General features: G+C 41.3%; 1 protein-coding gene across 1 annotated transcript; it reads right to left on the bottom strand.

The window, feature by feature from the left end:
• Window positions 1-194: 194 nt before the first annotated feature.
• Window positions 195-27,573, bottom strand: LOC103777216 (spectrin beta chain, non-erythrocytic 5-like; the record flags this gene model as incomplete). Its single annotated transcript, XM_008944760.1, has 23 exons — window positions 27,463-27,573; window positions 24,974-25,141; window positions 23,197-23,316; window positions 22,240-22,397; window positions 21,121-21,349; window positions 17,993-18,624; window positions 16,838-16,976; window positions 15,198-15,430; window positions 14,613-14,766; window positions 13,528-13,728; window positions 12,057-12,263; window positions 11,080-11,271; window positions 10,263-10,415; window positions 9,601-9,731; window positions 8,483-8,734; window positions 7,521-7,808; window positions 6,644-6,890; window positions 5,643-5,782; window positions 3,276-3,375; window positions 2,393-2,563; window positions 2,128-2,292; window positions 952-1,178; window positions 195-381 (listed from the first exon to the last, which is right to left on the bottom strand). Coding segments are annotated over exons 1-23 (4,605 nt in total), but the record flags the coding sequence as incomplete, so codon positions are not given.

The following is a 27,573-nucleotide window of genomic DNA, read 5'->3' as shown; positions in this document are numbered from 1 at the left end:
CTTGTTCAAACCATTTTACAATCAGTACAGAACTAAAATAAACATTCAATGGCTGTTATATGCTCTCCTAGAGAATCTAGCATGTACATACCTCAAGACTGCAGATAAAATGAAGCAGTAAGCATAGAATTAAAATAGCATAAGCATATAACAATCAAAAAAGATGCTAGAATACACTTGGTTAAACAAGTTACCTTGTGTTTTTGCAACAGGCTTTGAGCCACATCCAAGGACTTCCCACAATTGGTGGAATGGGCAATAGGCAGTCGCTCATTAATCCAGTTCAGTTCCATGTCATGATAATGGTAGAACTCATAAAGATCCACTGCAGCTTCCAGCAGCTTACGCCTCTCATTGAGAGGTGCTTGCAAAGACTCAAACCTAAGGGTCATCCATAAATATATGTTAAAACAAAGCTTTAGGCTGATTCTGCCAAGGGAATTATACTACAGTACTACTGTGAAGGTTAGAAAATGGTGGACCTTCTTTGCAATTAAATTTCCATAGTTAGTGGTAGCTGTACAAAGAAGAATCCCTTCTCCAGAAGGCTATTTTTGGCAAATAGACTTATACAATAACAGTAAACATAAGCAGAGGAAAAGAGATTTATATGCTTGAGGCCCTAGGCTTGCCCTGTGATGTTTTAAGGGACTAGTCACTACTGAATGCTGAATCCCTGCACCTCTTAGAAAGCAGTGGATGACCTATGGATAAGCAAAGGACTAGAGAAGCAGTGCAGCAGGCAAGAAGCAAAGTTCAGTAATAAAGTTTGAGGTGGGTCACAGGCAGCTGTGTAGGTGCAGATCAAAGTGTAGCTGTGGTACAACTAGGAGGACAAATCATTCCTAAATATGGGTTAAACCTAATCAATTGAAAGACATTTTCTAGATGGTAGAATGAAAAATGCCATTTGTCACATGGAGTGGAGACAAAAAGAGAGTGACACCTCACCTTTTCAGGTATTTCTGTGTTTCATCCAGAATCCTCTGGGAGTCAAAGTGATTGGTGGCCATTTTCCTTGCATGAGATACAATGGAGTTCATTTTCTCTGCCAGCTCACGTGTCTCATGTTCCAGTTGTCTGTGCTGCTTCAGGAGGTCACGGCTGGAGCGCAAATCGTGGCCTGTCTCAGATTCCTGAAGAACTTTCTCAATTTTCTCTATCTTCTTTTTGGCATCCTGCCAGCAAAAAAAATCATGCCATACTCACACTGACCTTTCAAAACTATTTTCTTCCACTCAGACCCTCCCCGTGACAGCTTCCTGGGCATGATTTTCAAATCCACATGCTGCTTCAGGAGGTCACGGCTGGAGCGCAAATCGTGGCCTGTCTCAGATTCCTGAAGAACTTTCTCAATTTTCTCTATCTTCTTTTTGGCATCCTGCCAGCAAAAAAAATCATGCCATACTCACACTGACCTTTCAAAACTATTTTCTTCCACTCAGCCCCTCCCGTGACAGCTTCCTATACACATTTTAAATCCACATATCCTTTCTTGGTAACACAATGGCCAGGTGTCTCTAAGAGGTATCTCCTGGGAATATTGCTTTTCACACTGTTTTGGACTACTCACTGAGACAATAAAGCACATCATTAAAAACAATCTCTTTGAACAATCTTCCATGACATAGTACAAAACAATCATGTGAGGGGTTGAGACTGTAACTACAACACAACAGCAGCTCCATAACATAGAGATATCAAAACAGCTTCACAGCACGTTGTTCCTCTCACACAATTTGCCTGGGTGAGAAAGTACTGAACACAGTGCCAAGCCTCCAGCCCCCAAACTGACTCTGAGCAAGCAGTTATGTTTGCACAGCATTGACCCATGCGGAGAGTTTTGGTTGTTTTCCCAGTACAGGGTGACCACACAGCTACAGGGCTGAGCCTGAGTTCAACAGCTTTGTGTCTTGCTGCTGTGCTGGCACTCTTATCCTGCTCATAGCTTTGGAGTAAGCTTGGTCAGCACTATATTGGGTTTCCTCTCCTGAGACTGTAGACAGAATGGACACCTTAAAATACACTTTTATCTGGATGGTATTGTGTTCTTTTTTGTGAGGTACACACAGAGAGAAACGTGGCTCCTAGGCTATTCCTCCTCTCTGTTCCCCATCACCCCCTGACCTGGAGCAGTTCCATGAGCTGTTCTTGCTGGCCAGCTTGTCTCAGCTTGTCACCTCGCTCTATCATCTTGCCATACAATTCCTTCCACTTCTTTTGAAGCTCTGACATCTTCTCTTTGATAGAAACTGCAGCATAATGGCGATCTTGAATCAGTTGATTTCCTTTCTGGAGAAACACAGCAAATCATTTTCTTGAGCAGATCAGCAACTGTGAAGTCTGTGACAAGATGGAAGCAAGTTTTGGATGTCTCCAAAACTGTGTTTACCTTTATCAGTGTTGCAAAGTGCTCCTCATTGGCCATCATTTCCTTCTCAGCAGCCTCATGCCACTTCAGTTTGCGCAGAACATTCGTTGGATCGCGATAGGATTCATCTGATGCAATCTTATACTTCTCTTCCATCCATATCAAAAGCTCAGCAGCATCACGATTAAACTCCTTACAGAAACAAACAGGATTAAATTGGTTTAACATCTGATTCTGTGTAGGGTGTAGTGCATTCTTGTTGTTAGGATCAAGCCCTGTTTGTTTGTTTGTTTGTTTTCCTAACAGTTAGGAAATGTGATGTATTTTCATAGAAAAGTTGTTTTATATAATCAACACTCTTAATTGAAGAGGCATGATCGTGAACCTTTGATGAGTTTTTAAAGCTCTCAGAGTAAAATCTCTTAGTCCCTTTTTTACCACATTTACTAATCTGTTGCCTTTAATTGTCAGTGAAGGTGTGCATTTTTGATAGACTATTTTAACCACAGGTGGTCTGATCCTCCAGTATAACTTTGTATCTCAGCACTGGAAGCTAAATTTGATTCCTGAAGTATAGTTACTGTAAGTATCTGTGCCCAATTATTAAAGGCTCAGAAGAATAATAAGTAACGAATAGAATAAAATTATTCAGTAGATAAAATGTTCTTTGGATATTGTTTCATTCAATATCTCCTTTTTACTCTTGGTATTTTGCTGTGGTTATGACTTTATAAGATTTATCAGCAGTGTATCACCTGCTCCCTGGAAAGCAAAGTCCTCTGTCTCATAGCCAAAGAGAAAGTGAGCTGCAGTAGGGATGCTCAGCAGCTTGAGATTCATCCCTTATTAAGACAAAGGGTAAAATGACTTCACACGTGCCTGACCAAGAGTGGTGTTCCTTTACCTGCAGCTGTAGGGAATCCAGCAACCTCTGTCTTCTCTTGGCATTGCTTTGTATCAGCCACTCCCACCTTCGCCGGAGAGTGACCATTCTCTCCTCAATGCTACCAAGAGAAACAGAGAGTTCAGTGCAGCACTGGCCATACCTGTTCCCCTTGGTTGCACTGCACTCATGGCTGTGACATAAATGAATACAGTTCAACACCTCTGTTGGCAGGATGAAGGGACATACGGCCCTGTCCCATCACCATGCTGGGCTCGTAGAATCATAGAATCATTTCAGTTGGAAAAGATGTTAAAGAACATTGACTCCAACCCAGTACTGCCAACCCAACACTAAACCATGTCCCTCAGCACCTCATCTTTTAAATACCTCCAGGGATGGTGGCTCCATCACTTCCATGGGGAGCCTTTTCTACTGCTTAATGACCCTTTCAGTGAAGATCTTTTCTTAATATCCAACCTAAACCTCCCCTGGCACAACTTGAGGCTGTTTCCTCTTGTCCTGTCACTTGGTACTTGGGAGAAGGGACCAATTCTCACCTCACTACAACCTCCAGGTAGTAGTATAGTTACAAGGTCTCCACTGAATCTCTTTTTTCTCCAGGCTAAACCTGTTCTCAGGTTCCCTCAGCCACTCTTCGTAAGACTTGTTCTCTAGACCCTTCATGAGCTTTGTTACCCTTCTTTGGACTCATCTGGAAAGCAGCTATTGTTTGACAGCTGCTCTGGACCTTCCTTTTGTATGACTGTGTTACACTAATGATTTGCTGTCATGTATGTTTGACTAAAACATCCAGACCTTTCTCTTTCCCAAGTATTCCACCTTAACTAATAACTTTCTCTGTGATGTAAGTGCAATGAGGCTATGGAATGGCCCTGTGGTAGTAGTGCTGGCAAAAAAATCAGATATTAAGAGTAGTTTTATAAATTTATGGAGGGAATTTTCAAGACATTACGACTTTTGATCACAAGAACATAGTCTTTTTGAACCAAGAGGTCCATTCTGGAGGGAGGACCAGGGAAGGGAGGACACCCAGAGGGACCTTGACAGGCTTGAGAAATGGGCCAATGCAAACTGCATCAGGTTCAATGAGTCAAAGTGCAAGGTTGTCCACCAGGGTTGGGCCAATCCCAGGCACAGTTACAAACTGGGCACAGAGCTGGTTGAAAGCACCCCTGAAGAGAAGGATTTGGGGGTGCCGAATGATGAGAAGCTCAACATGAGCCAGCTGTGGGCTCGTGCAGCCCAAAGGCCAACCACATCCTGGGGTGCATCAAGGAGTGTGGCCAGCAGATCAAGAGAGGGGATTCTCCCCCTTTACTCTGCTCTTGTGAGACCCCACCTCAAATACTGCATCCAGTTCTGGTGTCCCTACCATAGAAGGGACATAGGTCTGTTGAAACAAGTCCAGAGGAGGGCCACAAAGATGATCCAGGGGCTGGAGCATCTCTGCTATGCAGATAGTCTGAGGGCACTGGGATTGCTCAGCCTGGAGAAGAGAAGACTCCGGGGGAGCCTTATAACTGCCTTCCAATACCCTGAAAGAACCTACAGGAAGGCTGGAGAGGGACTTCTCACAAGAGCGTTCAGTGACAGGACAAGGGGAAATTGTTTTAAACTGAAGGAGAGTAGGTTTAGACTAGATCTCAGGAAGAAGTTCTTCAGTACGAGGGAGGCAAGACTCTGGAGTAATTGCCCAGAGAGGTTGTGGATGCCCCTCCCTGGAGGTGTTTAAGGCCAGGCTGGAGGAGGCCTTGAGCAACCTGGTCTAGCTGAGAGGTGTCCCTGCCCATGGCATGGAGGATGGATTAGATCTCTCTAGGGTCCCTCCCAACATAAGCCATTCTATGATTCTGACCTTCTTTCTAACTTTTGTTTGTGTAGAGGTCCCATTACTAGACTGTAGTGGGTTTAGCAAAGGAAAGGAATTACAGATGACAGTTCAGCTTTGACAAAAACATGAAGGAGATGCTCCTGATGAGTTATTTCCTTGTGAAGTCTTCTCTAGCTTTTTAACAGCAAACATTAATTCTAATGTGATAACAAAAAATGAAGGAAAATCTCTTTTACGTAGGTGTTTAATGAGTTTACATTAAAGAAGTTTTAACACTATGTATAATTTATGATACAAGGCAAATTATTCTAGTGTTCTGTCAAACACCACTTTTAAACTAAAACATTTCACTTATTTATCCTGACAGAACAGGAAATCCATATATTTTTGAAAATCCCTTTTCTCACCCTTATCCAGAAGATCACAGCTTGGAGGTCAACTAAGTCCTGGCTCAGAGAAAATTTTTTACCACACCCTAACCACACTGGATAATTTATCCTGGCTAAATAAAAAAGGAAGGAGTTTGGACTCACACACGAGATGCAAAGTGCCTGCTCTCTATCAGGTTCACCCCGTTTTCATTAAGTGCTTCAACTCTTCTCTTCAGCACCACCAGCAGCTGTTCAAATTCCTGATGCTGCTTCAGCAGGCTTCGAACAGCATCTACATGATCCTGCATTTAAGAAAAAATTTGATCAAGTTTCTTTCTTAGTCATCTGTTGTTTCTGCAGCAATGAAAAAGAAAAATGTTGGACCTTATTTTCCCCCTTCTCTTTCAGGCAGGAGATACTGTGTACATTTGCATGTGCCTAAGGACATTCAGGGCTACAAACAAACAGCAGGTGTTTAGGTTTGCATTGTATCTGGTTCTTCTGGTTTGTATTTCTGTTATGGTTCCATTTTCACCATTTAAGAAAATCTGTACACATCTAGGTACGTGCAATACAAAAGGATGTAAATAAGTAGAACTTTATTCCATCTAGTTGACCCAAAAGTATCAAAGTTTCTCTCAGCTGAAAGCATAAATGAGGGTGAGATATCACAGCCTCCTCCTTCACTCATCTGGTGAATACTGCCTGCATTTGGTTTTTACCCTCATTTGCTTTAATATTCTTAAAATACTGAATGAAAAGAAAAAGCTTCATTTTTTTTAAAAAAAAAAAATCAGGTTTTTACTTCACACACACACACAAAAAGATTAATTATGTTCAAGCCAAAGCCTTTTTTTTTAATGGTTAGCCATCAAACTGATGAGCCAAACCATTGTTTGTATACAAACCATCTGAAATGTACAAACACAGGAACAAATCACAACTCTAGTTGCTTTTAATATTCTTTTTTGAGAGACAATGAGCCTGGTTCTCATAAAGATGACTGACAATAAGAACGTTAATAAGGATCCATGTGTCTAGTTTCCAAGTATTACTATGCCATGACCATAAGAATGACAAAACTGATCTAATTATGAAAATTTTGGCTACTTCCTGGATAGGGAGATGAAGTAGGAGAAGACAAAATCAGCTGCTGTACATACCCCAAGGTCATCCCCCCGGAGAAAGGCCTCGTGGCCAGAGAGGGCTGCATTGATACGGTCTCCTTCCCTGTAGAATTTCTGCAATTTCAGGCCATCCTGCAGCTTTTTCTGTCGCTGTTCCCACAGTTTCTCCAGCTCTTTGTTCTCCACAGCAAGCCTCTCCATGGACTGGTGGACATCTACAGTCCTGCTGTTACTGAGTTGTTCGTGGATCACTTTGCGCCCCAGCTCTTCCAGCTGCACAAATCTTCTCAGAATCAAAAAGAAAAGTGAGACCTCACTGCATGAGGGAATATGCATTCTTTTTCACCACAGCTCTTTGCTCTCTTGGCAATGCACAGACATTAACCGTCCCCCACTCCCTCTCACTTTTTTTCCAGCTGGCCATCACTGTGAACCACAAGTGGAGCTGGTTGTGTGCTGAGGGATCCATGCTGGAGGCACTAGGTCTCCCCATTTGGACTAAAAGCCCATATAAGCAGGCTTTCCCATTAAAAGGGAGAGTGTCTGGAACTTCATAACCATGCAGAAGGAGAATTGAAGATGATGGCAGCAGGAAGCATAAGGCCTGAGAGGGGAAGGACTGGAGGAACTGAATTAAAGTGCAGATGACGCTATCTGAGTGCGAGGACAGGTTGTGGAATGCCACTCCAAACATACAGCACCTTCTTCCCCCTCCATCAGCCATCAGGATAAGTATGAAAAAGCTAATTGGATTTTGTGTTCCACTGTCTCCTTCTGACACTAGCTCCAAGAGCATTTGAATAAAGTTTCAGCATCACTTTCATACATAATTTATGCACACGATAGAGTTTTCATCTTCACAGTACTGTTGTCATATCACCCCAGTCTGCCCACCCTGACCTCATCTTCCTACCTTTCTTTCTGAGCTCTAATTTCTTTCAGCAGGTCCTGATGTTCCTTCAGCAGTTGTTCTGCAGAAGCCACATCCACACCCATTTCCTCACTGCTCAGTTTCTCCCGAATGCTTTCTGCCCACAGCAGGAGCCTGCGGCTGTCTTGCAGGAAGGACTGTTGATTTTGGGCCCTTTGCAGAATGTCCTGCTTCTTTTGGGTCTCCAGCTTAAGCTTTGCCAGAAGCCTCTCCATGTTCTCCACCTGCTCAGTGATGGCCCTGCTCTCTGCAGGGTTAGTGTCCCTAATCCTACAAGAGGAAACAAAATACCTTCAATTAGATTAACTTTTCAGGCATTTAGAGCTTGAACCAATACTCTTTAAAATGAATGGATTTAGGTAGTTGCACTTCCATTAAAAAGAAAGTCAATGAAGGCAACAAATGCTCCACACTAGCAAGAGATACTGGTGTGGATATCGTGTACTGCAGAAAGTGGATCCTTTTGAAAGACACTGGTAAACACTGTTGGGGTTCAATGGTTCATTCCCCATTGTGAATGTACAGAAAACTTAAAGCAGCAATAAACTTTAAATGCATGTCTCAAATTCAAACTGCTGTGCACAATTCTCTGCTATCTTTCATCCTTGTTTAACTCAATTACCTTCTTTCAGGACCTCAATGATACCTAGTTCAAAACATGGAAGTAGCTCCCATCAGTAGAGATAATCTGTTAAAGCTACAAACAATTCTGTGCTATTTATCCTCCTGTAATAGTGGAGTCTGGGAGCAATCACTTCACCAATCACCCAGCCATACTCAAGAGAGATGATCATAATCCAGCAAGCAAGTCAGCTCTTCAGGTGGCTAAAAAGAGAAACTTCAAGAGAAACTTCTGAAACTGCTCATTCTTTTCATAGCCATAATTTACAACACGATCTTAGAGAGCTGGTGAGGAATGTGGAAACAAAGTGCAGGTTCCTTACGATATTGCAACGCTCCTCAAGTATTCAATTCTCCTCTCTATCAGCAGGACCTCTCTCTCAACTGCAGACAGTTTGCGCTTGTCCGACTCCAGCCCAGCAGGTGAGTTCCCTGGTTCCAGATCCCTGAGCTGCAACATCTTGTCTTGCAGTAGTACTCCTATGCTCTGACAGTCCTGCAGAAATGTCCTCACGTCAGCCACTCCAATCAGCTCAGAGCCCTTCTCTTCCTTCAGGGTTTCCATGAGTTCCCACCTTGGAGAGAGAGAACCCGATTAGCAAAAGGACCCTGCTCAGGTGACCAGAACACACTGGGCATGATGCCAATAAACAACAGTGGCCCAAATCAGGACCCATATTGTGTCTCTCAGTTCCAGCTGGGTGCCATGGTGCAAGGAGCACGTACACATCGGGTAGTAAATGTACATGATGAAGTCCAAGAGGATCTGATGCTCCTTTCCATACTGGTGAAGGGCACCCTCACCCTGCTGTTTAACCAAATCAGCTGCTGCAGTGCAAAACAGACAGAACTGCTCTGAATCCATCACTGTTACTTGTGGGTGGATTCATGTTGTGCTTTAGCACACACACACAAATTGCTGCAGTTTGAATACCTCAGTGTCAGCGGCTTAGAAGCACCCTCCAGCCCTGGAGGCAAGAAACTGGGGTCAGGGCCAGCCAACAGCCAGTGTGGCTGAGGCCCTTTCCCATGGGTGACAGTGGGGACAGGCTGCCTGGCAGCTCTGAGGATTGGGACTCACCTCTGGCCCTGGCTGCCATCCCATGCCTGCCCTGTTCACCTCCCTGTGGGACTGGCCTGGCATACTGAGTTCCTTCTCCCCATCCCAAAGCCAGCAGCCAGCCCTTGCTGCCTGTGGACCTTCACCACAAACTAGCATGGCCATGGGGACTACAGGCTGCCCCTGTCACCTGCCCTGCTCCCTGGTTGGGGTACCTGAATACAGCAAAACTGGAAACCACTTGAAAAACAACCCTCAGGCCACCTCTGGGAGTTCCAAATCTACCAGACAGGTATTCTCTGTGTAGTCTAGATTGGGTGTGTAAGGTCAAGCTCTCCAATTGCCTCCATGAGACAATCATTTTACCAGTAGCACCTTTACCTGCTGTTGATCTCCTCCAGCCAAATTTGAATCTTAGAATATTTGCTGGGACTGCTCTTTCCATATTTAACAGCTAAGTGTTCAATATCTCCCAGGTGGCCTTTGCCTGCAGCCAGTTCCATTAAAAAGCTCTAAACCAGGAAAGATAAAAGAAAGCAGAACTTGAGGTTTTTTCATGTTTATGGATTCTCAATAATTAATCATATCTACTCATCTCCCACTTTCACAGGTGGTTTCTCCACTTACCTGTCTGCTGGCACCATACACACTTGTGCTTGTAGTTCCCCTATAGCCCTGCTGACCCCCCAGTGTGTCCACCACACCTATGCATGTATGTCCCAGTCCACTGGGCTGCAAATGCACTGCAGGGTTTTTTCATCATCTGTTGTTTTCTTCAAGTGTCATAAGATAAGCCACAAAAAGAATCCTTTTGTACCATCAAATTTGTACAGGATACCACATCCACAGAAGTTAAATGGACAAAATGATGTCAGGTTTGATAAGCTTGGCATAGTTTATACAAAAGAAATAACTGACACATGCCCAACTCCATAAGCTGAAATGAATGAACAACTCTCAAAACTTCATTTCTCAACTTTATCTATTCTCCCAAGGTCAATCTGATTTTGAAAGTGTGATCTTTGAGCAGGGAAAAAGGATACCTGATATTTCTGCTGCATAACCTCCACGTTGTCTGCTTGAGGCTGAAGAGTCCGGAAGATGTTCTCTTTCTCTTTCATCCATGACTGAAATTCTTCACAGGAGCTACAGAAGCGGTAATACCCAATCATCTCCTCCAGAGCCTTTCTTCTCTCCTATAAAACAGATGAAGACTTAAGTACTGCTGTAATCACTCCTTGCCATTTGAAGGGAAAAAAAAACAAACTAAAAAAATCCTTGTATCTAAACTACAACACACTGACTTAATAGTTTTGTCAGACACTTTTGAAAGACAACAGAACATATTACCTTAATATCACAATAATTCTTTCCACAGCAACAGTGCTTTAAAAGCTGTGCTCCTTGCAGATGCTGATGGAAGATTTACCTCATTGATCTCAGGATTATATGAAAGTCCCACACAATATGCTTTTGTTTGGTCTTTAGGGCAAGATGGGAGTGAAAAGTAATAGGTGGAGAATGCAGATTATTTTTGTTTTTTTCTGGTATCAGGTAAGACAGCCCAAAGATTTAGGAGCTGTAGTAAGCAAACATTAAAGAAAAAAAAAAATATACAAAAGAATCCACTCTTCATAAAGAAAAAAAAATAGAAGGCAAACAGGAAGTTTGCCAATATACTTTGTTTTGATACAAAACTTCAACAGTAATCTCAAGCCCTGAAGTTCTACAGGACTTCACAGGATCAAGGCATGTAATTAAAGTGAAAAGCAGAAGACATCACAGCACTTAACCTCATTTAGCATTACTTTGGACTTGACTATTTTCATGAACTGCAAAGCACTGGAGGAGATACTGAACCTCAGCCATGCTCTGTAGATTTTCATAAAGTGAATCTATTTCATCTTGGGCCTTCCAGATGTTCTCTGGAAGAAAATGAACATCTGGACTGGAGTTTCCAGAGGATGCATTTTCAAATGTTGGCCGGGTTCGACGGAATGATAGCTTAGTTGTCTTCTGATTGATGCCACTTGGAGTTTCCATCTTCACCATCTGTTAAGCAAAATTTAACAGAATCAATGGATGAATATTTCTGATTTGGATAAAGATTTGACATGGAAGGAAAATTTGGACTTGCTAGTTCAAATCATAATATTCTGACCCTTCAAACAAAACATATCCAGTATTTGTTCAGATCTGTTTCCTTTGTTTTATTCTGAGGGAATGAAATAATAACTGAAAAAAATTTTTGTTTATAGAAGTTTAATTTAGTTCATTTTAAAGTATATTGATTCAGCAAAAATTCTCATTTTCTGCCTACCTCAAGGCTGAATTTTGTTTGTTTGTTTTATAATTTTTAAAATTGCCAAGAAACCAAGGAACCACTATGCTCACAGTTCTGTTTATGGTGATGTTTTAGTACCTGAACATTTCCTATTTCAAAGCCTGTGAGTACCCTAGTAAATAAATGCTTTTATTCACACGTTGATAACATCTTGTCACATGCTTTTTCGTGTTTAATAACAAGGCAATTGTAATTTTATTCTCATAAAAACTCATGTTGGAATCATGAGGTAAAGGAAAGGCCCAAAGTGGTGCTTGTAGTTGTCAGACAGGTTTGGCTGACATTAGGTGGGCTATGAGTGGCCAACGCCATCCTTTGTCACCTAAAAAACTTGCCTCAATCCTAATAAAAAATTTACTCCAAATCAAAAGAATGCTTTTGTTTAGGTCATGCGGAATACTCTATTCTGTAAAAATCAAAATACTTTGGATCATTTAAAACCTTTTCATTTACATTCTTCAACAAAACATGGCACAACCCCTCATCTACTTACTGCAGCTGGAGCCTGCCCTGCTGCAATGTCAGCCTGCTCTTTGAGGCGCCTCATCTCGGAGGAGTAGGCTGCAATCTCCTTCTCCAGGCGCAAGTGACGGTGCAACAGCGCCTCGGCGCTCGACTCGTCCTTCCCATAGTCCTTGCTGGCCAGAAGAGGTTGTATTTCTTGCAACCATGAGTTTGCTTCATCGATGTCAGCAAAGTACTGAAGGAACACAGGGAAGAAAACACTTAGTTTCATCCTAAAAGTACCATATCCAGCTCATTCCTCTTTGGAAAATTATGAATAAGGAGAAATGCCGTTAGGTTTGTAGCTATAAGATTGCTTCCAAACTGATGATGTGTCTCATGATCAAACACAGACAATTCACAGAATCACAGTTCAGAATTCAAGGGTTGCCTGGATAACTCTTTAAAAACTCCTAACCAACTAAAACTTTGTGGTGCTGAACAGAAACAGTAAAAGGAACCCATAATGGAAGATGCTTGTAGGCACCATGTAATTCCGACATGTATTTCCTAAAGGTTCTAAGAAATAGTCCAACAACAAACAAGGAACAGTCTACAACAAAAGCTTTCTTCTTTTTTTTTTTTCCAGAACTTGCAGTTTGCCTGGCTATGGAAAAAAGAAAAACGAGATTTTGAGATACAGAGTAAAGTTACAATAGGAAAGAAAAACCCAGCCCATAGTAGTGAAGGAAAAAGAAAGAAGATCTAAAATACCATAATGATGTTAAACTTACCAGAGAGAAGAGAGAATGTAGACTTTATTCAAGAACAAAGCTGTTAAGTTTTGTTCAAGTGTTTCATGTGAACAACAGTCTGAGAAAAAAACTTATGAAGGGCAGAATAATAATACCTGAGGTAATGTCATGGGATTTCTGAATGCTGCTTTTATAAGAGCTCTTTGTTTGCACGTGTGAACATTTGTAGATATAGCAGTATAGATCAGAATGTCAAGGTCAAAGATTTCTCAGGCTTTGGGAAGTTCATGGTCAATCCAAGTCTTAGGGCATGTTTTATTTTTTTTTGTTTTGTTTTTTTGCTTTTTGGGGTTTTTTTTGTGTGTTTTTTTTGTTTGTTTGTGGTTTTTTTGTTTGTGTTTTTTTTTTTTTGTTTTTTTTTTTGGTTTGAGTTAATTTTGTGTGTTTGTGTTTTTTGGGTTTGGTTGTTTTTTGTTGTTTTTTCATGTTAGAAAAATGTTGCACAGCTACCCAGATCCCACCTTCAAAAAAGACTCTGCATCAGCACTGTTATGTGAGCTACTTCCATTAGTATTTTGAACTTAGAGCAGCTCCCAGCTGCTCAAATGTGCTGCCTGGTTGGCTTGCAGGAGGATTGGGACTTAGCTACTGGAGATCTTTATGAAGACTGACACAAAGGCTTCCTGCCACTGTTGCCCTGTATGTGGGGCCATGGGGCAGAACAGAACCACACCCATGTCCACACACCACAACAGATCCCGTTACCTGTTTGATGAGAGCTGCTGCCTGTAGGCGGCTTTTGCGATCAGCCACCTCTTCCTGGAGCTGCTGCCACAACATCTGAAGGTTGTCTGTCTGCCTCAGAATGTCCTCTTGGTGAACAGGGTTCTTCTGGCTCAGCTCCAAGCCCCTCCTCATCACATCTGCACATACGGCCCTATGGGAATTGCACTCTGCTTCGAGAGCCTAGCAGAAGGATGGGAGACACGTCAGCACCCTCACTCCCCAGGAGCTGTGAGAAAAGGTGGGGGTCCTGTTCTCTGCTCCTGTAATCCACGTGTTTCCAAGAGCCCTGGGTCTTATCTGTGCTTGTGACTTTTCCCTGAGTCCTGACATAATTGCCCCTTGGCTCCACACTCATAAGTTTTTGTCCTACTTTTTGCCTTTGATGTGAAGCTTGTTATGCAGCCTTCTCTGAAGGAGATGTTTGTTTGTTGTCCACTAATTTGGTTGTCTTACGCTTTCCAGAAGCAACAAATAGATGCATGCAACTGTGTATTAAAACTACAGAAAGGCTCCTGTTTCAGATTTATCATACAAGTTCTCAAGTCCACAGGTCTCTTCACTTGTTCACAGTGATTCTTTGCCCTAAGAAAGCAGTAGCTCGTGTAGCTGATTCTTTTATGTTAGTCCACAACAAGCTCTTAGGGAAAGTGGTAATGGATTTGTAAGCTCACAGAATGTTATCCATCCTATTTCCTGATATCTGTCTTCTTTTCACTACCTCTTTCTTTCCCCACATGTCTCTTGGCCAGGCAAGGTGAGTGGGAAAACAAGAACTAGCATACTTTTTTCCCCTCCCAGCCAATGTGAGCTAATACGGAGCCCAGGGTCTTCACTGGAAGCCACATGTATAGTCCAGGATGAAGAATATTCCTTCTCTACACTTTCTTTCCACTCTTGGGGAAAAATTCCTACCCTATAAACTTTTTTAAAAAAATTCCAAGCATTGGTCACAGCACTTGAAATCATGAGTGGCTTGACAGCTTTCTTACAAGTTCTGCACTGACTGAAGGACATAAAATCTTGCCATAATACAAAGACAAGGCACCATCAGCCAAATGAGATACCTTGTTTTTCTGAATAGAGGCCATAATCTGGCTGACATCCTTCCCTAATGTTGTTGTTCTTGCTAGCTTCCATTTCTCAGAGATCCACGATTCTTCCTCTTTGCAGTCCCGGAAGAATTCAAAAAGCTTCAAAGCCTCTTCTAGCTGATTTTTTCTGAAACACAGAAACAAACCGTAGACCTCAGTCAGAAATAGGATCCCATGGAGACAATGGCAGCATAAACAAAGAAGAGTTTGGAAAATTCAGAATTTGAATGCTTTTAATTCTTCTTTGTCATAGATTAATTTATTCATGGAAGAAGAAAAAGGAAATAAATTTACATTTCCCTCTTCCTCTAGGAGATAACCACATGCTATTCAGACTCCACATAAAGCAAGTCATAATAAATACTGAGGATGAAGCTGTTCTTCAGCCATGAAAATGAGTGATCTCTTTTAGTCAACTGCAATCAAGACACTCAAGTTGCTTGTGTTCCATCTTTACAAATGGAGAAATGAAAAAAATGCTGGGAAGCTGTGTCTTCTGATTGCAGGAGTGGTTGGCCACTCTAGTCAGGCAGAAGAGAGCCATAAGCACAGTCCTACCGTGACTTGCTCAGAGCTGTAAGGTTCTGATACAGCTGACGAAGCATCTGAACTTTGGCATAAAGCACTTCTGGTTTAGCTGTGCTGTCCTTGCTGATCTCTGCTGTCCTCTGGGTGATGTGTGTCAGTCTGTCACCATAGGAAGAGATCTGCGAGTCAACCAAGTTGTGCTTCTGCAGCAAATCTACTACTTCCAGGAGCTGCTTCCCACAGTCCTGGGAATTCACTAGCACCTGCAAACAAAGGCAGAAAACAAAAGGCATTGGCAGGGAGTGCATCCAGGGGCTCAGTACCAAGAAGTTAGTTGAAAGGTTCCTGTTGGCTCTCATAGCTTCTGAATGTAAAAGAATGCTGTGAGCTGGGTAAAGCTGAAAAGCTGCTTAATTAGAGGAGCCATGCTTTTCTTTCAGTTTCACAAGCTAATGACAACAATCCAGAATTTCTATCTACTGCAGCACAAGTAATGGTCTCTTCAAACAAGCATCTATTTTCACACCTAAGATGTTTCTATTGCTTAAGCACTCAAGGTCTCAGAATTCATGGGCGTGAGGAAAAGCCCTTTGCTATATGTGCATCTGTAGGCAGATTGATTCACAGTCTGTGTTTGGAGAATTCTGGAATGCCTCATTTTATGGTGTGTTTTGACTGCAATGTTTTTTTTTGTTTAAAGAATTTGCCTTTGCTATTTAAATAATGAAATTAAGTACTTCATGGTATTTAACTGGTGGCTGATGAAGGTACAAGTGCTTAAAAGTCTGTCCTCTTTAACTCTGTCAATGGACACAATTATCAATCCTACTGTAGGATGTCATCTTTCCTTACCAATCTTCTCCAATATCCTCAAGCTATCATGGTTCCAACAACGTCATTACCTTTAGGTGTTCTTTACTTACTAAACAGGACAGAAATATTAATAACTTACAGATAGCTCTTATCTTCAACTAGAAATTCACAACTTCATATAGCATGTTGACTCTTTCAACTTAAGTACGAGGCAACCCGTAGTCAGAAGGATTTTTCTGTCTTTAAAGAGGACAAGGCAAGACCAAAGGGTGTATATATGCTTCCTATCATTACAAAATCAATATGAAACCAATTATTTCCTATGCTGAAGAGAACTGGGGCTCTGACTCTCTAGTAACACTTGGAAATTCTTGCTAAAGGCCATCACTGTGCATTTACAGTGGAACATCTCTCACAAGTAAATACTTGAAAGTCAGACACATGAGCTAATCCCCTCCTGTGTGATCACTGGAGGTACTTCCAGAAGGTAATTCAGAAAAATGACATGGAATTTGAATAGTAGGCTTGTTTACTCCACTTTTGCTTTCACACTTCTAAATTTGTGAGATTATAACCCATCTTTATTCCACCACATTGCTTGAACCTGTACTGCGCTCACTGTAATACTACATCTGGTTTTCTGATTAGGGAGAGCCCCTTGTAGCAAAGCCACTTTTTTCTTAGTTACCTGCAATGATGAACTGAAATGCCCAGTTAGGCATCTAAGTAAAAATGCTGTATTTTTTCTATAGCTCCTACTTATCTTTGCACCAGACAGCCCCTGAAACACGAGGGTATTTTTAGGGACACACACGGGTAGCAGTGCAGGCTGTGTGCCAGTGGAGAGGGTTCAGTACCTGCAGCTCTTTCAGCTCTTCTGTGATGGCATCAACATCCCTCAGCAGGCCCAGAATCTCCTGCATGGTACCCAGGGAGCGTTGTCGTCTCTGCAGCTGATCCAGAAGATCCTGCCATTGGTTTGAAATGCTCTTTTGCCTACAAAGGAAGGGATAGAAATGACCAATTTGGACTTTGAGCAGTGCTGGGGTATTCCCAGTGCTTGAAGCTTTGAAGGACCTAAATGAACACATATAACTTTTGCCACCTGTACAAGTTCATGACCAAAGAATGGGTCAAAGCAATGTTATCTAATTAATGTGATCACAGAGAGGAATTTTGAGGAGCATATCAACAGTCACTGACTTTTTAAAATTTAGACATTGTTTTTCATGGATCTTCACACCTGACATCTCACATTGCTTTCATTTGATACAATGGAGAGGCCTGCAAACAAAGAAGTGGTCTGCAAATAGCTACTTAAAGTAAAAAATTAATCTAAAATGTATCATGAGTCACAGTCTGATCTCATTAAAAAAAAAAAAAAGTTTGATTTACTCTTTTATAATTTTTTTTCTTAGTTTTCCCACAAGTTCTGTTTTTTTCTGAACTTTGGAATTGAAATACCACAAAAGAAGTTATTTGTATAGTGTTCTTATTCCTTCCCAATTATAGGCTAGGTTGATAATCAGAGAAGTCATAATCTCTTAATATTTGCTCCAAACTGGATCCTAGCTGAGAAGACTTTGTGTCTTAATTAAATCTTTAACTTTCTAAACTACACTCTGAAAAAGTAATGTGTTGATTCAGAAACAAAACAAAACAAAATAAACAAACAAACAACAACAACAAAACCCCAGTATCCCTATGAACATTTTTGATAGAAAATAGAATTTTTGGCAGAACAAATATTTTCATATATAATGAAAATATCTTAAAACTATTTTTTACCAGAAATTAGTCTGAGGGTTTGATCATTCAAAACAAATTAGTTTTAAAGGGCAAGCATTTGTCTTATCTGATGAGAGCATTCACAGGTAGAAGAAATTCCTGTTTTTTTTGCTGGTTCTACTCATGAGGAGCAGAGCTGTGACTCATAGAGACAATTAATTTTCTTCCATCACACCACAGAATTTCAACCTCCTCTGCTAGACAGCCTCACAACCCTCACTCACTTCTTCACAATTTGGTCTTTGCCATGATAGTTCTCCTGGCTGATGACTGTGGCCATTTCATCCAAAGCTGTGAAGCGTTCCCTCCTGGGGAGCACATCTGCCACAATGGCTTCCAGCTTCTTGTTGGCAGCCTCCATCCTGTCTGCGCTCTCTGGCCAGAAGTCCTGCTTCCCTATCACCTTCCTCATGTCTTCCAGGTAGGACTCACGCAGGGCTGCCTTCTTCAGGAACCTCTGGGCCAGCTGTTCCAGCTTTTCTAGCCTCAGCATCTCCTTCTGCAGTGCTTTTCCCCGGTTGTGCTCTGCCTTTTCCAGGGTAATCCAGTGCTTTTCCACATCCTGCAGTGTCCTCCCTTCTGGGGGCAAGTACGGCCGTTGGTTGTTGGCTCTCTGCTTGGTCCTGATGCTGAAGAGATGAGCTTCAATCATGCCTTTCTCTTGATATTTGAAGGGTTTCTCCCCGGTGCGGAAGGTCTTGAAGTTGGCCATGAGCAGCCACATTTCCTGAAGAGAGTTGGGGAACTGACGGTCATCCAGTTCCACCACCTTCTGTTTAATCCATTTCAGGAGGTCAGAGACCATCTGCTCATAGAGAAGCTTCAAGTCATCTATCTCCTTCAGGAAGAACACGATCTGTGATGGGAAGGTGAAGTTAAAAGCCACATAAGAAAGAGAATGAAGCAAGGTGGGTGAACAGGAAACATCTTCATAAACCAAGCTTAGGATTCAGACAGTTCAATATATGCCAGGAAAATTGTATTTAACCAGCAAGTTGCCATAATCATCACTTTTTTTTTTTATATCAATGTGATGATAGCTGCCACATCTGAGGCCAGGTGAAATCCTAGAATAACCTTCCACAAAACACAGATAAAAAAAATATTACTTAATGTTTCATTTCAGTTTTTGTTTAAGAAAAGGTTAATTTTGGAAGAAAAGTATGGATGTGGAGACTGTCAGCTGTTCCTATGTGGACGGATTAGAAAGCAAGAATCCCAAAATGAGGGTTCATATTTTTTGTTTCACAATGGAATTTTTTTTGTTTTGTTCCTTCCCAAAACCAAAATGATTCTACCCCATCTAATATGCAATTACATTCTCTTAGCTTCACCACCTTAGGCTGTTAGGAGACTATCTGACAAGATCCTGGTTCTCCTACATGCCCACACCAGACTGTGGTCAAACTGCCCCTTCTCAATCTCCTCTGTTGGAGCTGTTTCTCTTTATATAAATTATTAGAGAATGTCTCATGGCCAAGCAGGGTTTTGGTAAGGATGTCAGCTCTGGTTCATTTTCCAAGTCCAGGACATTTATCTGTGTCATTTGTGGTCTTTATTTCAAGTTCAGGTAAACAATGGAGCAAACATTTAGAATTAAATCCCTAAAGAACTAAAACCTGGTAGAAGGAAATCATCCTTTCTTTGCATTTTACATTTTCCCATCTTTGTATTTTTCATTTATAATACATTTTTTCCTTGTCCTAACTTAGTAGCCCACCTGCAGACATCAGGTTTAATGCTGAACAACGTTGTCTGCCTCTGTCATTCCCCTGAGCCTGCCTGCTCCAGCCAGACAGATTAAGGGACCAAGCAAAGACCCAGTCCCTGCAAGTGGTAATCTGCTTTTACCTACCAGAAAGTGCACTTGGCAACGAATAAGTGCCACATTGTTGGAAGAGGAGTAAAACAGCACCAACCTTCAGTGCAGGAAAAGCAGCCCATGACATCAGGGCTCCCTTCTGTTTTTTCTGCCATCGTACCCAGTTCTCGCTGAAAGATCCTAGCAAGTGCATGGTCACCTCTCACAGGAGGGGGAAGGGAGATTTACCTCCCCGAGCTGATTCTCTCTGCCATCCTGGTCACACACTTAGTCTGAACTCAGAGGCTGCCTTGACACATTCAGGCTTCCCTCCCCAATCCTATTAGTGAACTTGGAGCTGCCTATTTGAGGGGACTAAGGCCATGAAGAGATTAGCATCTGTTTCACTCTCCTGAATGTTTGTAGGTGCCAGAAATGCAGGAAGGTGCAATATTAGAGACAGGCTAAAAATAAGGTAAAGAGAGAAAAAGAAGCAGCTAACTGGAAAGAGAGAGAAAAGAAGGAATAAACATATCTATGCAAAATGGAAAAAAAAAAAAACAGTGGAGCACAAGAACTGGAAAAGGACAAAGTAAGAAATATTCTTTCTGTTTTTTTTCTCCTAATACAGAAGCTACAGCCCATTTGATCCTTATGGTTCCTCTAATAAATATTTAGCAACTCAAGGACTATTTTGGGTTTATGAGAAGAAAAAATGTCGTCTCCTGGTCAAAATCCAGACACTCACATCCAGACCAGTCAAATCTTCCCACCCACTTTCCTCACCGGTGCCAATCTTTGCTTGACAAAATTCCAAGTCCTGCTCTCATCTAATGCTTCTCTTCAGATGACATCACTGTTACTGAGACACGTTTCAGGATCATCTTGTCCTTGTCCCAGACCACTTTGTTAGCTGAGCAAACCCTGCTTTGCAAAAGCTTTTTACCTTGTCACCACCAAGTGAAGTGGTTGAAGCCTTAGTCTGGATTTATGTGCCTCCTATTAAGCAATATATTCCCCCTCTCAGGTACACAGGCAGTTCTACTAGTCCAAATGTTCATGTAGGACCCACCCTGGTTGTGTGGGTTTTCTGCAGGCTATTTGGTTTATACCCTTGACAAAACCAGAACAGATTACTCTGAAGGTGGAAAACAAGTTCTAAGGAAAGTGGTCTTCAGTGGAACAGTTACAAAATTCTTTCAGTTTTCCATCAACAGGGCACAATTAGTTTATGATATAAATTCTGATCATATGTGATACAAAATCTATGTGGAAATTGAAAAAAAAAAATTGTTTTAGCTTTGGAGATTCCTCCCCCCAGGGGTGTTTCCCCTTCTTTTGCACTCTCATTTTTCATGTCTTTTTTTTTTATTATTTTTTATTTTGCATTTTGTACCTAAGGAGTTAGAAATAAAGGATGAGGATTTTCACATGAAATAAAAAAGTGAGATAAATGCAAGCCCCTTTAAAGATCAGAGAGTCTACAGACACTTCTCAAGAAGTGAGATCATGCATTTAACTTCTGCCTTCTGAAGACAGCAAAGAACTTACTTTGGCAAGTCGCTTTTGGATTGTCTGGCCTTGCTTCAGTCTGGAGAAGTAGTGGTAATAGAGGGACACATAAGTCATGATGGATCTCTCATCTGGGTAGGGGACTGCCACATCCTCAGCATCAAGCAGTCTGCTGATTCCCAGCTCTTTCTCAGCAACGTTGAAGGCATTGTTCAGGTTTTTGATGGGCTGGTCCTGCCGCAGTGAGCTATAGTGGATAAGATCAGGCCTGGGAAGGAGAACAACAGGGCGTGGAGGGGAGGAAAGATTTGTGTTTGTTATAAGTTCTTTCAGATTATAAACCATAAACTTTATTAGACAAAGGAATGTGACATTAACTCTGAAATTATTCTATCTCACCCTGAGCTTCATCCAAGAGCATCACCCCTTGCCTACATAACAGGAAGAATATTGTCCCTTATCAAACTGAAGTAGCACACCCAGCAGATCTCTGCCCTTCACTTATTTCTCCTCTTTCCTGATGGGTGAAAACCAAGAGAAGCAATTCTGAAAAGGGAGGTGACTCCCAACTGGGGAAGCTACAGGATCCTACCATAGTATCCTGCAGAAGATGTGAAAGGACTACTAATGGGAGAAGAGATGTTCAAGGTTATTCTCAGGTGTTTTCTCTCTCCTGTTTTGGGCTTTTTTCTTCACACTTTTTCAGGGGGTCAGAGAAAGAAGAAAGAAAGGGACTGGGAGGTTGCTTACTCTATTACAATTGAACGTGAAGGTATACATGCTCACAAAGTTCATACAATAAAACCAGCCTGCACTGATACCCTTGTGTGTCCCAAAAATAGTAACTTTTGAAAAAGAGCAATGGGAACATGACTGAGGAGCTAAGACCACATAATAGGCACCATTGTTCAGATGTGTGATTTTCCTTGGAAATTTATTTTTATGCCCAACCAAAGGAACTACCAAGCAGGAGGCTTTGGTCCCTCCTTCCTTAGAGAGAAAGTATCTACTTAAGCAACTATAGGCTTCAGTGAGAAAGAACAAATAGAATTTGAGAGTTTCTTGACAAATACTTGTAATTTAGACCCCAGAACAACTTGTGCCAGAGCTAGAGACAAGAATGAACAACTCCTCCTGAACTGATCCATCAGATCTTACCTGTGAGCGTGTATGAGGGCATTGAAGGCCAGCCCATCACTCCAGCTTTTGGAGAAGTCCTTCACATTCACATTGGAATAGCTGGCAGTTTTATGCTGGCACCAGAGGAGTAAGGCTTCATTGGCAAATAGAACATCAGCTCTGCCTCCAAACTCTTCCTGTGAAGAGAGCAGAGAAATGAAAAATCCATGTGAACAATATATGGAAGTAACATCAGTGGGTTTACACTTCTATTTCCAAAGATCACTTTGTATTACTGCTGACCTATTCACAAATGCCCTCAAAGACTTGCAGAATGTATCTGCCAGGCAGGTAGAATGCACAAAAGTCATTTTCTATTAAAGTAAAAGTAAATTCAATGAACTCGGAGCTTCTAACATGAAATGCAGGTGTTAAAAGGCTTTAAAATGTTTCTCTTCTGCAAGGTCTGTAGAAATCAAGTAGAAAGCAAAGCTCAGTTTATTTGCTTCCTTAGCTGTGAACTAAAATTCAGAAACAAAATACAATGCATCCAGGTCTAATATTAGAAAATATTAACTTTGATTTCATAATATCTTCATAGGACCTTATCTTTCATGTACTTAGAGTAAAAGTTAAATAATTTAAAAAGAATATTTTTTCTTCAGAGAAAGAGCAAAGGAGCAGCATGCAGTTCAAATCTAGGGAGAATTGTTGACAGAGAAATTCTTTAGGAAGTCAAAAGCCAGTAAAAAGTTTATGGAAGAGAGTGAGGAACACAAATATCCTGTTTATCTCCAAGTTACTGTTTTCTGTCTCCTTGAGAAACTATAAAATGGATTCAATAGTTTTTTGAAAATTCTGGCTGAGCAACTGGGTAATGTTATAAGATCTGCATGATTAAAATGGTTGGCAAACTGCATCAAAATAGTCCTTGCCAGCATGAAACTCTACAAAGTCTCTGACTAGTCAGGCAAAAAGACAAAAACACTGTTTTACCTTATCAAGTTTGATAGATGAAATCTGAAATCGAAGTATAATGATCCAGATAAGTCCCAGGATTAAGGTTCTATCACCATCTACAATATTCTCAGGACCAATCACTTTTACCTGTACCTGCTAATAAACCAATATCCATTCAGCATAAAAGTACTCGTTTGCAGCAATCTGAAGAAGGCATCTCTGTGAAACAAGCTGTTATTGAAGAGAGTGTTCAGGCTGTTTTCTTAAAGGAAGGTAGCTTTACATGATCTCTTCATTTCTCTATACACCTGTGAGCTCCCACATTCACCCCCAAGCTCTCATGTGCACCAAGGAGGAGTTTCAGCACAAGCCTGGCAAAGGGACAGTGCTCTCAAAGATTTAAACTTCCTATAATGTTTTGAAAACTAGTGGTTAAGGAGAAAGAAGAAATACAATTCAGTGCTCCTTTTTCCAAAGAAGTGACAACAGGGCAAACTCAGGGACCATCTCACCTGTCTGGTCTCCAGCCAGCTCTGGGGCTCACCAAACACTACAAACATCCTACTGAACAAGCCATGGCTGCCTTCCCCAATATTACTTGAGCAGCAAGCAGGATTGTAGTTTATGTAAACAAGGTGATATCTCTTCAGGAAGCCTGAGCATGCTCTACAGGCTCCTGCTATCTGCACGATCCCTTCTTTGAAGGCTGGACTCATGTGACAAGTGATGGTTGGCCAGTCCAGCTGGCAGAGCCTGGCTGTGCACATACCACTGGGGCCTTAAGTGATGTGCAACCTTAGCAGGCACGTGTTAGCTGGAACCCTGTGATGTATTGCATTTGGCTTAGAATTAGCAAAAATCTAGATATTACATACTTTCCCACATCTAATGCTATGAAACCCCTTTGCTCCGTTGTATTTTACTGCACAGAGGTTTGTGTGATGGTTTTCCAGAGAGGTCTACAATAAATTGTTTGCTTGGTAAACAAAAAAAAACCCCAACATACTAACTTGTAGCTGAAATGAGGGGGAAATGATAATCATAGAACAGAATCAGAGCCCTGTCCACCCTGAACTTGAGTGTTTCCAGGGATGAAGCTTCTACTACCTCTCTGGGCAACTTGTGCCAGTGTTCCATTATCTTTACTGTAAAAAATTTCTTCCTTCTACCTGGCCTAAATCCCAACTCATTTACTTTAAAAACATCACCCCTTGTCCTGTTATAACAGGCCTTGCTGAAAAGATAGTCCCTGTCTTTCTTATAGGCTCCCTTTAAGTACTGAAAGGCTGAAATTAAGGTCTCCCTGAAGCCTTCTCTTCTCCAGGCTGAACAACCCCAACTCTCTCAGCCTTTTCTTATAGGAGAGGATTTCTGTGGTCTTCCTCTGGACCCACTCCACCAGGTTCATGTGTTTCTTGTGCTGAGGACTCCAGAGCTGGACACAGCACTTGAGGCAGGTGCTCACGAGAGCAGAGCAGAGGGGAGAATCCCCTCCCTTGACCTCCTGGCCACACTATTTTGATGCAGCCCAGGGTACACAGTTGGCTTTCTGGGCTGCACTCACATATTGTTGGCTCATGTTGAGCTTTTCATTAACCAGCACCCACAAGTCTTTCTCCTTAGGTCTGCTCTCAATCCATACTCCACCCAGCCTGTATTTGTGCTTGGGATTTCCCTGATCCAGTGGCAGGACCTTGCACTTGGCCTTGTTGAACCTCATGAGGTTGAATAATAATAAATAATGAGCATAATGCCACAATTAATTAGTAACACACACAAGCTGTTGTGATGTCTAGTATGAGTATCAGCTTACCTTGGATTTCAGAAACGTGATGGCTTTGCTGTTGTTTTCTAAGAAATGCACTCTCATTTTTCCCCTGTTTGGTCTGGGCAAAGCTTCTCCAGAGAGCAGCTCCAGAAGTTGCATAAGGGAGATGCCATCCTTCAAGTCTGTGTAAATATCTTCTATCTCAATCTTTACCTGCAAAGAGCAGTCAGGCAAATACAGACCCTGCCTGAACATTTGGTCCAAAGAACCCTCTACTTCTAATACTAAACAACCAAACAGCTTCCTGCTGTTTCACTGAGAGTTCTGTATCAGTGCTTGTGTGTGGAAAGTGATGAATCTTAATACAGAAAAAAGGGATTTGCAGAAGGACTGACATTATCAAAGTAGGCTGAAGTAAAAAAAAAAACCAAAGCAGTCCAAAACTGAGCAAAAAAAAGAAAAAAGCAGATTTTGAAAAATAATTTTTAAACCTTTTATTCTGAGCAACACATTTATATTAAAAATTGAGCTGATAATCCCATTCAATGTCTCAACGAAGTCTGTTATGTCCTGCCTAGAGCTGCACTACCACCCAAAGTCTCCATATAGAAGTATGCCAGAGTCTCACACTAAGCAAAAGATTAAGATCTTTAACAAAAATGTATTTCATTGCTGCCAGCAGTGAGGTCACCCAGTGCTTAGGTGATACAACATGACACAGTGTGTACTCTGACCTAACAAGAACTTGCCTTGGGTGTTTCCTTCTGGCCACTAGCCATCAAGAATTGACATTAAAACCATGCCACACACCCAGCAATAATTGACCAAGATTCTGAAATCATGGTAAATACTCTTTTTGTCCTCAGAAACAAACAAAAAAGCCCAAAACAATTCTGAAGTTAAGTAGCAGCTTTGTAAATTCAGGTAATAGTTACATGTAGGGGAAAAAAAAGGCCAAGTAACAGACACGTGCTTTTTCATTCCTGACTAATTATCAATCACTTTAACAGACCTTTTCTCCAGAGAAAGAAGAAAATACTGAAAGTGTCAGAGCAACTCAGATAAACTTTAAGTCTATAATCTGTGTGGAACAAGAATTTACAAAGTTCTCTGACTGATTACATACAAGAAAAATCCCAATTTAGGTGCCAACTTAATTTCTTTTTGCATGTTAATATTTGTATATTACCATAAAAAAGTTAAAGCTGTTATATTCTGTGGCCTTTATATAAATGAAGAATAGTTCCATTTAAATTCATAAAGACAGTCTTCCTCTATCTGCTCTATGCCTCACCCAGCATTAGTTTTAAATAGCTTTGTTGCATCATTCTTCTCAAAGATACCAATCACAGATTGCTTAACAAATTCAATCCAACAGCATCCTTAGTGCCAGACTCAAAGCAGTCAAGAGTGCAGCTGGGAATGCTGCAGTGTCCTGGAGTATAACCCAACCACCTTACAGTGTGTGTTGAAAAGCTGAGACCACATTGCTGAGAAGACCTAGATAAGCTGTCAGTCTCTGCACCATTTCTTACCATATATGGTTTGGAAAGCTCTCACAGGGTTTTTTCCCCAATGCTTTTATGATACATGAACAAGTACCGTGCAGGAAGTTAAGGCTGACATTTTAATCTTTGAACTTGAAGGTGTTTTTGAAATGAGAAAGTACATACATAAACAGAAATCATTTCCTACACCATAAAAACTGAATTTTCTGCAAGTGGCAAAATGAGAATTTGTTCTTCTCTCACAATAAGAAAAAGAAATTTAGATGTTTGTTGTGCTCTGAGGCTACTTAAAATATTACACTGAAAAAAAAGCATCTAGTACTGAAACATCACAGAGCAGTGATGAGCTGCAATATCAACTACAGGCTCCAGAAGAGGGAATTGGGTTTGGATGATGTGACTCCTTCCTGTGTCACAGCTACAACATTTGTGCCTGAAATTAGTTTATTTGCAGTAAGTCTGGAGACTTTTGGAATACATTGGAGTTGCCTTGAACACACAAATCATCTGTATGCTACCTCTGAAGCTTTTTTGAAGGTCTGAGACATACTGAAAACAAATTGGTCCATACTTGCATGGTAGTATGTCTAACATTGCTTGACTTAAGGCAACTTTTTCAGAGCCATTGAGCAGCAACTCAAGCTGGACTGTTCATATTTTGTCCAGGCAGTTGAGAGTTGAGCATTGTTTGGGGAAATCTAGACATTTGCAGATACTTTACTCATAGGAAAAAGAAAATAAAGGTCTTCCTCTGAGCTGATCAGCAAGATACAGTAGACATCACAATATGACAGGTATATACAGTCTACAAAAGTAAACCCTGATTTCAGGGAATAGTGGTAACATGGACAATGGAGACAGATGCAAGGTAAAAAATACAGGCTGGAGCACTCTGGTTAATCAAAGCATTCCTTGCTGATATATGTGTCATCAACACTCAGGGAAAATAACATGAAAGAATAATACAGTGGGTGAAATAAACATAAACCAGAAAAAAAACAAAACCAGATTGAAGGAGCTACTTACATTATTCCTTAAGAAGATGTTGTTCATCCAGTTGGTGAAGGTTTTCTTCTGCATGGACATACGCTGCTCCTGCAGCTTTTTGATGTGATCTTTTTCAAATTCAGAACTCAT

The sequence above is a fragment of the Merops nubicus genome, unplaced genomic scaffold (assembly GCF_000691845.1).
Source record: "Merops nubicus isolate BGI_N331 unplaced genomic scaffold, ASM69184v1 scaffold13757, whole genome shotgun sequence".
Taxonomy (NCBI): Eukaryota; Metazoa; Chordata; class Aves; order Coraciiformes; family Meropidae; genus Merops; species Merops nubicus.
This window is presented reverse-complemented; position numbering and strand designations above follow the sequence as displayed.